This window comes from Rhinatrema bivittatum, chromosome 19, assembly GCF_901001135.1.
Source record: "Rhinatrema bivittatum chromosome 19, aRhiBiv1.1, whole genome shotgun sequence".
In the NCBI taxonomy this organism is placed as follows: Eukaryota; Metazoa; Chordata; class Amphibia; order Gymnophiona; family Rhinatrematidae; genus Rhinatrema; species Rhinatrema bivittatum.
The window spans coordinates 33,848,194-33,862,505 of NC_042633.1; the positions used below are offsets into that span (position 1 = coordinate 33,848,194).

The 14,312-nt window shown below is 49.5% G+C and overlaps 1 protein-coding gene across 1 annotated transcript in view; it reads left to right on the top strand.

Annotated features, from left to right (window-relative positions):
• AKAP8 (A-kinase anchoring protein 8) overlaps positions 1-14,312 on the top strand; it is an 84,607-nt gene that overhangs the window by 19,150 nt on the left and 51,145 nt on the right. Inside the window, exons 4-7 of the mRNA XM_029584264.1 lie at positions 8,752-9,007; positions 9,777-10,260; positions 10,847-10,976; positions 11,767-11,807. Of these exons, the coding sequence (XP_029440124.1) occupies positions 8,752-9,007; positions 9,777-10,260; positions 10,847-10,976; positions 11,767-11,807 (911 nt within the window). The remainder of the gene's footprint in view (positions 1-8,751; positions 9,008-9,776; positions 10,261-10,846; positions 10,977-11,766; positions 11,808-14,312) is intronic.

Genomic DNA, 14,312 nt, shown 5'->3' on the forward strand with positions numbered 1-14,312 from the left:
CATTTATCCAGAGTACCTATTTCATCTAATAGCCTCGCATTATTAATATTCCTACTACTACCCTAAATTGTACTGCTAATCTTTTCCTATATGTCCTTCCTTCCTGTTCTGTTTATTGTAACATGTTAAACTATTGTAATAGGAATATAAAAGGCGGAATATCAAATGTTTATAAATTAATTCTTGGGTCAGACTCTGTAGTTGTATACCGGGCTGAGCAAGCCCATTTAATTGCTTCCAGGTTTCTTCGGGGCCTGGTTGAGCTGGGAACAGTGTTGCTAGCTCAGGAAGGGATCCTTGTGTGGGTGGGTCTTCTGGGTTTTCCCCGCCACACCCCCTGTCCTTTTTCGCTTAGCTTTTGGCTCCCTCCTGGCTCCTTGATAAAGTTGGGTTACAGAAAAGACTCCAGAGAGTAAAAGGCAGTGTAACTGAGAGAAGCAGCTGGCTGGAGAGGGCAAGTTGTCTGACTGCTCTGCTTGGGAGCAGGGTTTGGTCCAGAGCCTATTTTTAGGCCTCCTCAGATCCACTCCCATTGGTGGTGCCAGAGGCCTCTGTCAGATATTTCCTGTCTCAATGGTAGTTTTTCCTTTTGCCTGGGACATTGCTGGTTAGCCCTGTAGACAATTGTAGGATGTCAGAGCAGGGCCACAGCTGTGAGAGCCAGTGTGTAAGCAGCACAGCTGGTTGTTCTGCCCCACATGAAATGAGGGTTCCCTGTACGTACCTGGATCAGTCCAGACTCCTGGGTTTTGCCCTCCCCCCAGCAGATGGAGATATGTTTACCAACAAAACTCCGCCTTATCTAGGAGGGTGCCACCTACAGTCTGACAATATTCTTCTGTCTCTAGCAGGTGGAGGAGGTGCAAAACCTACAGTCTGTGTTAGGGCCTAGCCTCGTGTTCGGATAGAGTTAGGTAAAAAGAAAGTTAAAATCAAAAGTGTAGGGACAGTCTTTAAGGAGATGGACCGCAGTGTGTTCCTGCAGGTCAGGGTCTCTCGCCTCCCAGGGGGTTGTGAGGTCCTGAGGGGACCATCCTCCCTGGTTACAGAGGCCGTTGGTGTTGGGGGTTGAGGACCCTTTTGGCAACACACTCAGCGACTGGGGGTGACACCGGGGAGCCTGGCTCACTCCCCCCAGTAGGTTCAGGACCCGAGGCTGCTGGACAGGTATTTTTTATTGTTTGGTGCAATTCGAATCCCGGGGCCTGTCCGATCGCGGGGGAGGGGGGGGTGTTTTGGCTCCATTTTGCCGCATTTTCGGGGGGGGGGGGCTAGTGATTGGGTTTTTTTGTTCCTTTGGCTCCCATGCCACGTTGGGCCGTGTGTCTGGCCTGCGGCATGAGTGCGCCTATCTCAGGACCTCCTGTGCGCCTACTGTGTTTCCGGGAGTGAGGGTGCCTCTGCGCCTCCAAAGGGGGTAGTCCTCAGGGTCCGGACAGTTATGTGTACAGTTGGGGAGCTGCCATCTGCGATTCCTGGCCCGTTCCCGGGAAGCGCGGGAACAGGCGTCATTTTAGGTCCCTTGGGGATAGCGGGTCCCGGTTGCGGGCGCCATCTTGTCTCCTTTGGGGCCAGTGATTTCTGCAGCACAGGCAGTGCCTAGGCAGGACGACCTTCCCCCGAGTTTGTCCCCTCAGCGTGGAGTCCTTGAGGGGGATAGACCCATGGATAGTGGCAGGACTAATGCTGAGGATACTTCTGCAGGGGACACAGATGATACCTCATCGGAGTCTTCATTTTCCTCCGATTTTTATCCTGCACATGCATAAGGCTTTTAAGGCTCACAAGGCGAGTACGAGAAGGCCTCCCCTCCTGGACTCCCAGCCCCTGCCTCTGGCCTCTCAGGATGGGGTTCCTCGTCTGGCCAGCGTCCTAAGCCCTTAGGAACCCCGGTGGCTGACCCCGATTCTTCCTCAGACTCGGAGGATCCAGACGACTGGGACTTTCCCTCTCAGCCCCCGAGGGGGGTAGAGGGGGAGGCCGAGCCACGGCAAGGCAGTCCGAGTGGGGTCCATGGGGTGGACGGGGATGATCCGAAGGTGGTCCATCTTTTGTAGAGATGAAATGGGACCCCTTATCCCTGCTATTTTGGGGGAGCTGGGAATTCAGTCTCTCCTAGGAGCCTCGTATCCTGTGGTGTTGGGTCTATGAGGGCCTCCTTCGTCCTTCCCCCTTCCATTTTTCAGCCACGGATTTACTTTTTAAGGAGTGGGGCACGCCGGACTTGGGCCTTAAGGTAGCGAAGGCGATGGATAAGCTCTATCCCCAACCCGAGGAGGCCTTGGAGCTCTTAAGGGTTCCTAAGGTAGATGCAGCTGTGGCAGCGGTCACGAAGAAGACCACTATTCTGGTCACGGGGGGGAACAGCCCTTAAGGACCTGCAGGATTGTAAGCTGGAAATTCAGCTTAGAAAGATTTTTGAAGTCTCCGCCCTGGGAATCTGGGCGACGATGTGTAGCAATGTTTCGTTGCGAGCAGGTCTGCGTTGGGTGCAACAGCTCCTTGCCAACGAGTCATTATCCCAGGAAGAAGCCCTCAAGGCGGTCAGTGCCTACAGTGCGGATGCTTTTTACGATTTGCTTCGCACGTCAGCCAAGACCATGGTGTCGGCAGTGTCTGCACGACGTCTTTTGTGGTTATGCAACTGGGCTGTGGATGTCTCTTCTAAGGCTCAACTAGGCTCCCTGCCGTTTAAAGGTAAGCTGTTCTTCGGCAAGGAACTGGAGGTCCTGATCCAGTCTTTGGGCGAGAATAAGGTACATTGCCTGTTGGAGGATAAGCCGAAGTCGAGAGGTGCTTTTCCCTCCAGGTCTCGTTTTCGTGGAGGTCAGAGACCCCGGACTTCTTGGGACTCAGTTTCTTCCTTTCGTCACAACGCCAGTAGGCAGCAGTCCTACACTCCATCCTTTCTGGGGCGACGTTTCGGTAGGCCTGGATCCCGGCCAGGGCGCACCAGGTGGAAAGACCTCACAATAATGGGCGGCTGGCTCATTCCTCGGTCCCAGTGGTGGGCGGCAGACTGACTCTGTTCTACGAAGTGTGGGCCAAAATCACATCAGATCAGTGGGTCCCTTCTGTGATAAGACAAGGTTATGCATTAGATTTTGCACGCATGCCCCACCAGTGATTCCTGGTCTCTCCCTGCGGTCAGGCACCAAAGCGCAGAGCGGTTCAAGAGACTCTACATCGACTTCTCGCTCTCGGAGCCATCGTGCTGGTGCTGTCAGCGGAGCTTTGAAAGGGTCGGTACTCCATCTATTTCGTGGAACCCAAGAAGGAAGTAACCTTTCGCCCCATCCTAGACCTCAAGCGGGTCTACAGATGCCTGCGGATTCCTCGCTTCCGTATGGAAACCCTAAGGTCCGTCATTGCATTGGTGCGACGGGGGGAATTTCTGTCATCTTTGGATCTCACCGAAGCCTATCTGCACATCGGCATCCGAGAAGATCATGAATGTTTTCTAAGGTTTTCTGTCTTGGGACGCCACTATCAGTTCCAGGCACTACCGTTCGGCCTAGCCACTACGCCCAGGACATTCACCAAGATTGTTAGTGGTGGCGGCGCAGCTCCGCAAGGAGCGGTATTTAGTACATCCATACTTGGACGATTGGCTGATCAGAGCAAAGTCGGAATTACGTTGCCAAGAAGCTATCGATCGGGTGCTGCAATTGCTACGAAGCCTTGGTTGGGTGGTCAACCTGTCCAGAAGTCGACTGGCTCCCTCCCAGTCCTTGGAGTTTTTGGGGGCTCTGACACTAGTCAAGGCACGGTATCCCTAACGGAAGAGCGTATGGTCAAGCTTCAAGGTCAGGTTCGGGCCTTTCTAAACAAGCATTCCCTGGCAGTTTGGGATTACTTAGAGGTGCTGGGATCTATGACCTCGGCTCTGGAATTGGTTCCTTGGTCTTTCGCTCATATGCGGCCCTTGCAATCAGCGTTGCTCTCCCGCTGGAACCTGGTCTCGGAGCAGTTTCATATTCAGTTGCCTCTGTAGGAATGCGCTCGCTCCAGCCTAGACTGGTGACTCAACCCGGACAACTTAAGGCAGGGGGTGCCTTTGGTGATTCTGGGTTGGACAGTGGTCACAACAGATGCTAGCCTATACGGCTGGGGGGCGGTTTGTCAGCGGAAGTCGGTGCAGGGCAGGTGGTCCTCAGAAGAGGCTCGGTGGTCCATCAATCGCCTGGAGACCAGAGCGATGAGGTTGGCTCTGCAAGCGTTTCTTCCGATTCTCCGAGGCAAGTCAGTACAAGTTCTCTCCAACAATGCGACCATGGTAGCTTATCAACTGTCAGGGAGGAAGGGTCATCCAGTAGCATTGGAAGCTCGTTTACTGATCACTTGGGTGGAACGGAACTTATTCAGCATAGCGGCCTCCCACATTGCCGGGGTAGAAAATGTTCACGCGGATTTTCTCAGTCAACGTTATCTAGATCCCGGGGAATGGGAGCTCGCAGATGAAGCATTTCAACTCATCTGTGCCCATTGGGGAACACCCTGCGTGAATCTGATGGCAACCTCAAGAACGCCAAGGTGCCATGCTGCTTTGCCTGCCACAGGGAACCGTGGGTGGAGGGCGTGGGTGCTCTGTTTCTCCCCTGGCCGGTAGATGTCCTGCTTTGTGTTTCCTCCTTGGCCGCTCATAGGTCGAACTCTTTGCAGAATAGAATTATATCTGGCGGAGGTGATTCTAGTAGCTCCCGAGTGGCCGAGACGCCCATGGTTTGCGGATCTGGTCAATTTGGCCATTGATGGTCCTCTGAGGTTTCAGGAGTTACCGGACCTGCTCCATGAGGGTCCGTTTGTTTTGTCCAGGTCTAACACTTTTGTCTAGTGGCTTGGCTTTTGAGAGGAAACGTTTGAAGTCACAGGGGTATTCGGATGCTGTGGTAACTACGTTGTTGCGGTCCCGTAAGGTCTCTACATCTTTATCTTAAGTCCGAGTCTGGAAAGTTTTTGATGCTTTGTGTCTCGCCAGGAATGTTGTCTACCCAAGCGGGAGCATCCGACATTTTGAGCTTCCTTCAGGATGGTTTATCGAAGGGATTGTCATGGAGTTCCTTGCAAGTGCAGGTGGGCCGCGATTGGTTCTTTACGTGGTAACATTCAAGGGGTGGGCCTAGCGGCTCTTCCTGATGTCTCTCATTTTTTGCGGGGAGTGAAGCATTTGTGACCGCCGGTGAGAGAACCGTGTACGTCTTGGAATTGAAATTTGGTTCTTCAAGCTTTGTGTGCGGCACCTTTTGAACCCTTGCGTGGAGCAACCTTGAAAGATCTCACGTTGAAGGTGGTATTTCTGGTGGCGATTGCCTCTGCGTGCCGATTGTCGGAGATTCAAGCCTTGTAGTGTAGGGAGCTCTTTTTGAGGATTTCAGATTCTGGAGTTTCCCTGCATACAGTTCCCTTCTTTCTTATTTTTATTTATTTATTTATTTATTTATTTAAAATTCTTATATACCGACATTCATCCAGGATATCACATCGGTTTACAGTGTAACACAAACAAACGCCAGGCATGGCGCTTTACATTGAACAAATAAAACAAGTTAACAAATGAATAAATGAGGGTGTGAATAACAAGGGGATGTCTTCTTTCCATTTAAATCAGTCGGTGGAGCTTCCGGCTTTCTCTGATCTTGAGAGGTCAGACCCCAGTTATAAAGACTTGCAGAAGTTGGATGTTAGAGCTTTACTGCGCTACCTGGAAGTTACCAATGGGTTCCGGGTTTCAGATCATCTCTTTGTGCTCTGGAGTGCACCTCGATGGGGTAATATGGATTCTAAGACTACGATAACTCGCTGGTTGAAAGAGGCCATAAATTCTGCTTACTTGTTGAGCGGTTGGTCATTGCCTGTGGGCCTTCGGGCTCACTCCACTCTATCTCAAGCTGCTTCCTGGGCGGAATGTCATCAGATTTCCCCAGAGGAGATCTGTAGACTGGGGCATTCGGAGCAGGTGTACTGCGAGCGGGCCACTCCGGATCCCATCCCAAGTAAGTGAAGCTCTGGTACATCCCAGGAGTCTGGACTTCTCCGTGGTACTACAGGAACGAAAATTATCAGGTAAGAAACTAATTTTCCTTTCTGCTTTGGTGGGAAAGAGGTGGCCAGGGGAGTCTCCGGTTCCCCTGTAGTTGAGAAGCCTGTGATGCCAGGTTGTAATGGACTTTCCTTAGGCCTTCCGGATGTTTCTTTGCATCCTTTACAACTTCTTTTGAATGCTGTGGCAAGTCTCATCTCTGGAGTGAAACACCATGAGCATCTCTCCTCCTCTTATGAGTTTGCATTGGCTTCCTATATGTAAATGATTGGAATACAAAATAGGAATGACTGTTTTCAAATTGATTAACTCTGGGACCTGCCCATGGTCTAATTTTCTGCTTAAATTGTACCAACCATCTCGTTTAAGATCATCGCAGAGAGGCTTACTCGACATCCCCCTGTCAGGTATGCTTGTCTTGTGACTAGAGAGTGCACTTTCTCTGTGATGGCTCTTGTATTATGGAACAGCGTTCTAAATGATTGTTTAAAGGCATTTTCCTAGCGTGTAGCCAGATGGACTCAGGACCAATGGGTTATGTGTTCCCCTGCTAGCAGATGGAGACGGAAGTCAGGTTTCAAAGCTCATGTCACCCTACATATTCCCTTGCAGTGACCTCAGCCATTCAGTATCTCTCTGTCTCCTAGCAAATGTGTGTGCTGTCCCCACACCAGCAGCGGTGTCTAGCTGGATTGCAGCACTAATCCAAAGGAGAAATTTTACCTTCAAATTCTGTTCAGCTTGGAGAAGAGACGGCTGAGGGGGGATATCATAGAGGTCTTTAAGATCATGAGAGGTCTTGAACGAGTAGATGTGACTCGGTTATTTACACTTTCGAATAATAGAAGGACTAGGGGGCATTCCATGAAGTTAGCAAGTAGCACATTTAAGACTAATCGGAGAAAATTCTTTTTCACTCAACGCACAATAAATCTCTGGAATTTGTTGCCAGAGGATGTGGTTAGTGCAGTTAGTGTAGCTGGGTTCAAAAAAGGTTTGGATAAGTTCTTGGAAGAGAAGTCCATTAACTGCTATTAATCAAGTTTACTTAGGGAATAGTCACTGCTATTAATTGCATCAGTAGCATGGGATCTTCTTAGTGTTTGGGTAATTGCCAGGTTCTTATGGCCTGGTTTGGCCTCTGTTGGAAACAGGATGCTGGGCTTGATGGACCCTTGGTCTGACCCAGCATGGCAATTTCTTATGTTCTTATGTAAATTCAAAAGAAGATCGTGCCCTGCTCTCCTGCAGTGATACCTAAGGGTCCCTCCCCCAGTCGATCCCTCAGAGGTGTGCCTTGGTCCGGTAGCCGGCTTCCGGTGTGGACTTTGCTGCTGAAGCAGCTGAAAGGCAGCAGATGCAGAAGCTGAGCGCGGCAGTGAAGGCCTAAGCCCTCTCCCCCCGCAGCTGGAGACAGTCTCTGTTCTCGGCCGTAAGCGCTGAGACCAGGTAAGTAGAGAATTCCTCTGAACCAGAGACGTGAAAGGGCTTCGGCAAGTCTTTCCTCCATTCTCCTTGCTCGGCGACCCGTACCGATAACGTTCCCGTTTGGGCAAGGGGAGCGGACTGAGTGGCCCCTCCCAGTGGGCTAGGCCCCACCAGGCTCGGTGGACTATCCACGTGGCGATCCAAGGTGCTTCCATCTTGCGCGCCATTTGGTGCGGCCCCATTTTTCCCCTCCAGCCGTCTGTACGCGTGGTGCACGTAAATACGCGCATAGATGGACGCATAAGCGCACGCACAACTTGATGCACAACTGGCTGCTTTGATCTGCGCGCACCGAGGCGAGTCTGTGGGCACTCGAGAGGCATTAACCGGCTAAACGCACAAGCTACAGAGGTTATGGCCCTGGCAGCAAAGAAGCTTAGACGACACTTTGCGCGGTCTGCCATATTAGGACCGCACAGTCTGATCTGGAATCCTGCCTATGTCGGCACTGAGAGGAAGCCCAGGGAGGACTGGATTCTCAAAACTTCTCCAAGCTCGGCCCATCCCAGTCTGAGAAATGTCAGGCATGACCTTATCCGGCAGCACCCCAGAGTGGAGCAATTCCGGGGCAGCATCCTCCCCAGGAAAGGGCAGTTCAGCGGTTCCTCCAGTTTCGCAACCATAGCTGTATTCTGGCCACCACGGCCGAGGTATGCATTAGATCCGAGCTTGCGTCCGCCAGGAAAGCTGCGGCAGGTTCAATCGCCTCTCCAGCTTGTGCCCCAGAGCTATCTGCCTTTCTCGAGAGGAGCAGACACACAAACGAGCCACCAGGGCACAACAGGAAGCAATTTGTTTCCTATTTTCCTTACAATGTAAGGATAGTAAAACCAGAGCAGGCATTGCTCAGGAGTGAGAAGAGCACACCAAGAAAAAGAGGAAGGGTGAAAGATAGTTAACTCTAAAAGGTCAATAGCAGAGATCATCATTTGAGAGTAGAAAAGTGTTTGGGGGTTTTTGTTTCATTTTTATATCATGGAGCATAGTAGATTCTCTTCTCAATCTAGCGCTGTTTAATCTATCAGGTGGATCTGGCCCTGACTTTTTTGTTTCCTGAAAGCAAGTCGGGAGAGAATGTAGCCTGTGGTGATAAATGTCACTACAGTAAAAGTATTAAAGATTATAGTTAAAAATTTGTAATGTGAGCAGATCTAAACAAGACTTTTTTTCCCATTTGCATGCTTTGGGTTTTTTTTTATTTTTTTTAACTTTTTTCTTCCAAGGGTATGAAGGCTATGACTATTACAACACCCAGACCACTGAGACTACACCAGCCGTCACTTACAACTATGGTACACCTGCTGCCACTTGGGAGGCTCCAAAAATTGAAGATATGACTATGACCAATGCAATGAGCGCTAGTATGCTGGTTCCCCCTGGGACAGAGACTACCACCAGCGAGAATCCCGATTCCATAATCGCTAAGATAAACCAACGCCTGGACATGCTGTCAAAGGAAGGAACGGAGCAGCCGGAGAGGTAATGAGAGCAGCATTTATTTTAAGAGCTCTGCTTGCAACATTGCACACAGGCCATCACTAAAGAGAGCAAAAAGTTAAGCCACATCCAGTAGCACTTAAAAAAAAAAAAAAAAAAAAAAAATGAAATCAGCTAGCCATACTTGTGCCTTTGAAATTATAGAATGCGTATTTGTTTCAGACTTTACAGATGCTGACTGAGAAAGCTGTACAAAATGTATTTTGCTTTAATTCCCCAACAAGTTGGTGTAAATAAGCATCTCTGCCTTGCAGAAGTATCAGGCTATCTGTTGCTGGGGACTAAGTTTAAAAATTCATTAAATCTGCCAAGGGTGTGTTGCGTTTGCCCTCATAAACATTTGACCTTACTAGGTCAAAATGATCATACAGAAAGACACAGAGTGCTTCCTTATGCTATTTGAGCAGACACACATATCACACACATCTCGTTCATTCAAACATATATTACAAATCACATAGCATACCCACACAATACAGTGTAGCATACGGTTCTAGGCAAGGGAGAAAGAGGTAAGTCTTGCTAATTGTACCTTTTCTGCTAACGATGATGTGTATACAGAGTGAAGTTGGTGATATGAAGAGTTGCTCAGCACGGCCCCCCCCCCTCTTGGTTTATGGTTCGCACCTTGCGTGTAGGGTTCTTTTGCTAACCCAAATCTGAATGTAACGTTCTCTGTAGAAATAATGGTTTGGCGGAGCATGTCTCTGTGCCTATTAGCTACTGATTGGATTCCTTGCTTGCTATGCAGCTCTTTCAGGTTTGAGTCTTTCGAGTCCTACGACTCAAGGTCTTCACTGAATGACCGTGATCTGTACAGATCCGGCTACGATTACAGTGAGGCTGGAACTGATCGTAATGATTCCTTTGGAAGCCGCTTTGACAACTCTTCCGGCAACCGCAGGGATCAGTCCCGCATCCGAGGACGTGACAGCTACAACCCCAATAGAGGGAGGGGCCAGACTTGGTCCCGAGATCGGGGTCGTGGAAACTCTTTCAACCGCAACGACCACTTCATGCCAACTTCAAGTTCAGAGCGACTGTCGGCACGTTGGAATGAGCTGAACTATATGGGCGGGCGGGGCATGGGTGGGCCCGGCCCCAACAGGCTGCCCTCGCTCTTCTCCCAAGCCCTGGTCCCTGACTATGGCATGATGGGCATGCAGGGAATGGGAAGGTTTTCTGGCAACATGCCATTTGGAGGCGGCAGAGGGCGAAACAGAATGCGAGACAGAGTAAGTACTTTAGCATTTGAAACCATCAAACCAGTTGTGAAACATTCAGAAGTGTGCTTTCCTAGCCAGTGGGAGACAAACCTTGGTGTCCATTCAGCCAGAGCACTATAATATTAGGGGAAATTTCATGAAAATGATGCCCTGGTTTGAATATGGACAATTTCATGAAGTATATGGTTTGCTCTTAATCTAAAGATGTTCTTAATAGGGAGGGTACAGGCAAAACTTATCTGGTTCTTAATGTATAACAACTTTAATTATTTGTCCTGTGTTATTTTCTGAGCAAATAGAGGGTAAAGCATAAAAGCCCCTAAAATCAAAAGTAATTCTCAATAAACCTTGATATTTGTGATTGGCAAATAGATTCTGTAATCCTTTGTAGCTTCCAATTCTGTGGGCTTAATTTCCCACCAAACTAATTTATGGAGGTAATTGGTCCCCTAATTGTATAGGCAGAACGGTACAAAATCTCCAAATTTGAGGATTCAAAAAAAATAGTTTGGGATACATCAGCTGTATGGTGGGAGAGAGCAGATATTCCCCTGAGATTGTGGGACTTCCGCTAACACATGCGTTGTGTTTGTAGCCAAAGAGAGGAGGCTTCCGAAACCGCTCAGGAGGAGAAACTGGCCAAAAGCGGAAACAGTCCCAGAGCACAGAAGAGCCAGATGGCAAACGAACTAAGACCGACACTGAAGGGGATGATTCAGAGAACGGTATGTATTTTTGAGCCCTGCCCACGTCTTCAGAGGCTCCTTGGACAAGCTGGGGATATGGTGGAGGCAGCACTGATAATCCCCAGTGGGGGAGGGGGTTGTACCTATTGTGCAATAGTGATATCTAGTGGCCAAACTTGGGCGGTTCCCAAGGGAGATGCTGGGTAAGGGCCTGTGCTGATGCTGACTAGGCTAGACAGGAGTAGGGAGAAAGATAAGGGGGGGAAAATCATGGAAATTGTAAGTGAAGGCACATGATGCCAGAGCCCCAGCAGGGGTCAGTTCAGCTGAATTTAAGGTGGACTCCTCAACCTGTCCCTCTGCCTCTTCAAAAAAAAAAAAATCTCAAATTGAAAAATAACCCTTTGAGAAATGCAAAGTTGGTCCCAGGGAAAACTGCTCCCCCCTCCCCAAGCTGAGACAAATAGGATTATCTTAAAATGAGGGTGTGTAAGATCTTGAAATTACCTATGGTCCTGGTCTTTAAAAGCTCATGTACATTTGTCATCTTTCCATAATTCTGTGTATGAGCCAGCCTAGGCAGAAATTGCAGTCTGTGAAGCTACTATATAGGAATCGGGGTTGGATTATAGCCTTTGGGAACCTTTTTGATGATAAATGCATCCTGCTGTTTTGTGGTGATCTTTTCAAGCATATCTAGAATAGGTTCTTATAGGAAAGCAATCTGATCACAATATGATGAGAGCTGGCATGCCAGGAAGAGAGCATAGTTGCAGTTTTGGCATGGTTAATATTTTGTGCGGGTTTTTTTTTTTGTTATTTTTTAAAGATGCAGAAGGCGAAGATAAATCTGGAGATGGGGAAAAAGCTGTAAGTATTTCTTCACTTGTATTTTGTGATGTTTCGCACCTCGGAGCTGTCGTATGCATTCGGTGCACATCTATCCAACTTGGATAATTAAGCAACTGTTCACAACCAGGCAACGTTGAGGGAGATGGCTGTTCAGTTACTAAGAAGAGCAAATCCAAGCCACGGGTTTCGAGTTCTCTAACAAGCAGCAAGACACTGGGGCTTATTTCACCAGACACTTTTACTTGCTGTTGGATCTAGTGTACCTTTTATTTGGTTGGTTGAATTGGCAGCTTTAGAAAGCTGAACTGTATGACTGGAAAGACTTGCCAATTAATGTAAAATGTTGTAGCTCAAAATAAAGCCGTTTGAGAGAGAAGAAAACTGTACCCTAACTACACAGTAGGTCTTGTTCAACCCGGATCAGTCCAGACTCCTGGGGTTTGCCTCCCCTCCAGCAGATGGAGACGGAGAAGTTTTGGCGGACTCTGTCCTATACCCAGAGGTGAAACCTACAGCCTGCCAGTATTTCTCTGTCTCCAGCAGATTGTGGAGGTGCAAAACCCTACATTCTTAGTTCAAAAAAAGGAAAAAAGTGTAGAAGGTTTGTTTTAGTCAGAGTTTGATCTGTGGGAGTAGTCTTAAAAAAAAAAAAAAAAGCTCAAGACAGCCTCCCAGGGGTTGGTAGATTCTGAGGACCATCCCCCTGGTATCTGAGGCAGTTGGAGTGGGGGTCAAGGACCCTCTTTGACACTCCTTCCCCTAGCACTTTGGGGTGATACCGGGGAGCCCAGATTACTCACCCCAGGAGGCACTGGACCCGATGATGCTCGCTGACAGGTTGCGTTAAAAATAAATAAATAAATAAATTTGAAGTTACTTTAGAGTGCAGAGCTTCGCTGTCCGGGCCGTGCTCTCCATTGAACCTTCTGTGGAGTGATATCGCTGGGGTGTGATGCACTTGGATTTTCCTTTCCCTCCATTGCCATTTTTTTGCCGCAGGCAGCTGCTTCAGTGCCGCGTGGTGCGGCCTATAGAGCGTGCAGAGACGCATGCATATGCATGTCTCGAGGGAAGGCCTTTTGCTCCGCCTGCGTCCCTGGGGGGAGGGAACATCCGGAGCTGCCACAACTAAGAAAGCTGAGCTGGAGAGACTCAGCCAGCCGCAGCACAGCGCTCCAGACCTGTTCCTGCTCAGCGCGGGAACGTAGGCCATTTTGGCTACTTTTCGCGCGGCTGAGTGTGCCGGGGAGGAGGGGAAGTCTCCCCCTCCATTATCACCGCGTCCCTCTATCCCTGAGGGGGGCGGCCTGTCGGAATTTTCACTGGATGCAGCTGAGGACAGCCCTGAAGGGGCATCTGATTCCTCTTCATCCTCCTTTTCCTCTGACTTCATTATGTTGCATATGGCTTCTAAGGCCCGCATAGTGGCAAAGAGAAGTTCCGGGGCCCTGCCAGCAACGTCTGGCCCTCCTACTAAGCTGCCTAGACCCCAGGAGAAAGTGGGTATGCCGAGACTGCAGCTCCCCCTTCGGACAGCGCCATCCCGTCCACTGGATGATTCCTCGGCGGATTCTAAACCAGAGGATCAGGACTTGTGGGATAAGCCCCCGAGGGGGGCGGATCCAGATGACAGTCCTGACAATTCAATACCGCAGGCTATGGAGGGAGATGACCCTAAGGTTCATCTCTTCATGAGGGATGAGTTGGGGCCGGCAATTCTGGAGGAGTTGGGAATTGGGACTACGCAGGAAGATTCCCGGATGGAGAATATTGATCCTGTTATGGTGGGCCTTCCGCGGCCAACCAGGTCATTCTCTTTTCATTTCTCGGTAAACGACCTGCTCTTTCGTGAATGGGACACCCCAGATTTGGGACTGAAGGTCAGCAAAGTGATGGATAAGCTGTATCCGTTACCGGAGGAAGCCCTGGACAACCTTCGAATTCCCAAGGTGGATTCGGCAGTGTCGGCCGTAACAAAAAAGATCACCATCCCAGTAACGGGAGCAACGGCGCTTCGGATCTCCAGGATCGCAAGCCTAGAGGTTCAGCTCAAGAAAATATTTGAGGTCTCCGCGCTGGGAGTACGGTCTGCCATGTGCAGCAGCTTCTCTTTTCGAGCAAGCCTTTGATGGGTCCAACGATTAAAGAGTGTGTCATCTTTCTCGGAAGAGGAGGCCGCTCAAGCAGGACATTTGAAAGCTGCTGTGGCCTACAGTGTGGATGCCTTGTATGACCTCTGTACATCGGCCCGATCTATGGTGTCAGCTGCATCTGCCCTCAGATTGCTCTGGTTGAGAAACTGGTCTGCTGATGTCTCCTTCAAAGCTCCGTTGGGATCTATACCGTTTAAAGGCAAGCTGATTTTCGCAAAGGACTTGGAGGATCTGATCCACTCCTTAGGGGAGAGCAAGGTCCATCGACTACCAGAGGATAGACCCAAGACTAGAGTTTCTTTTACTCCTCTGTCCTGCTTCAGGGGGAATCGAAGATTTCACTCTTCTAGATCGTCGGGTTCTTTGGTTA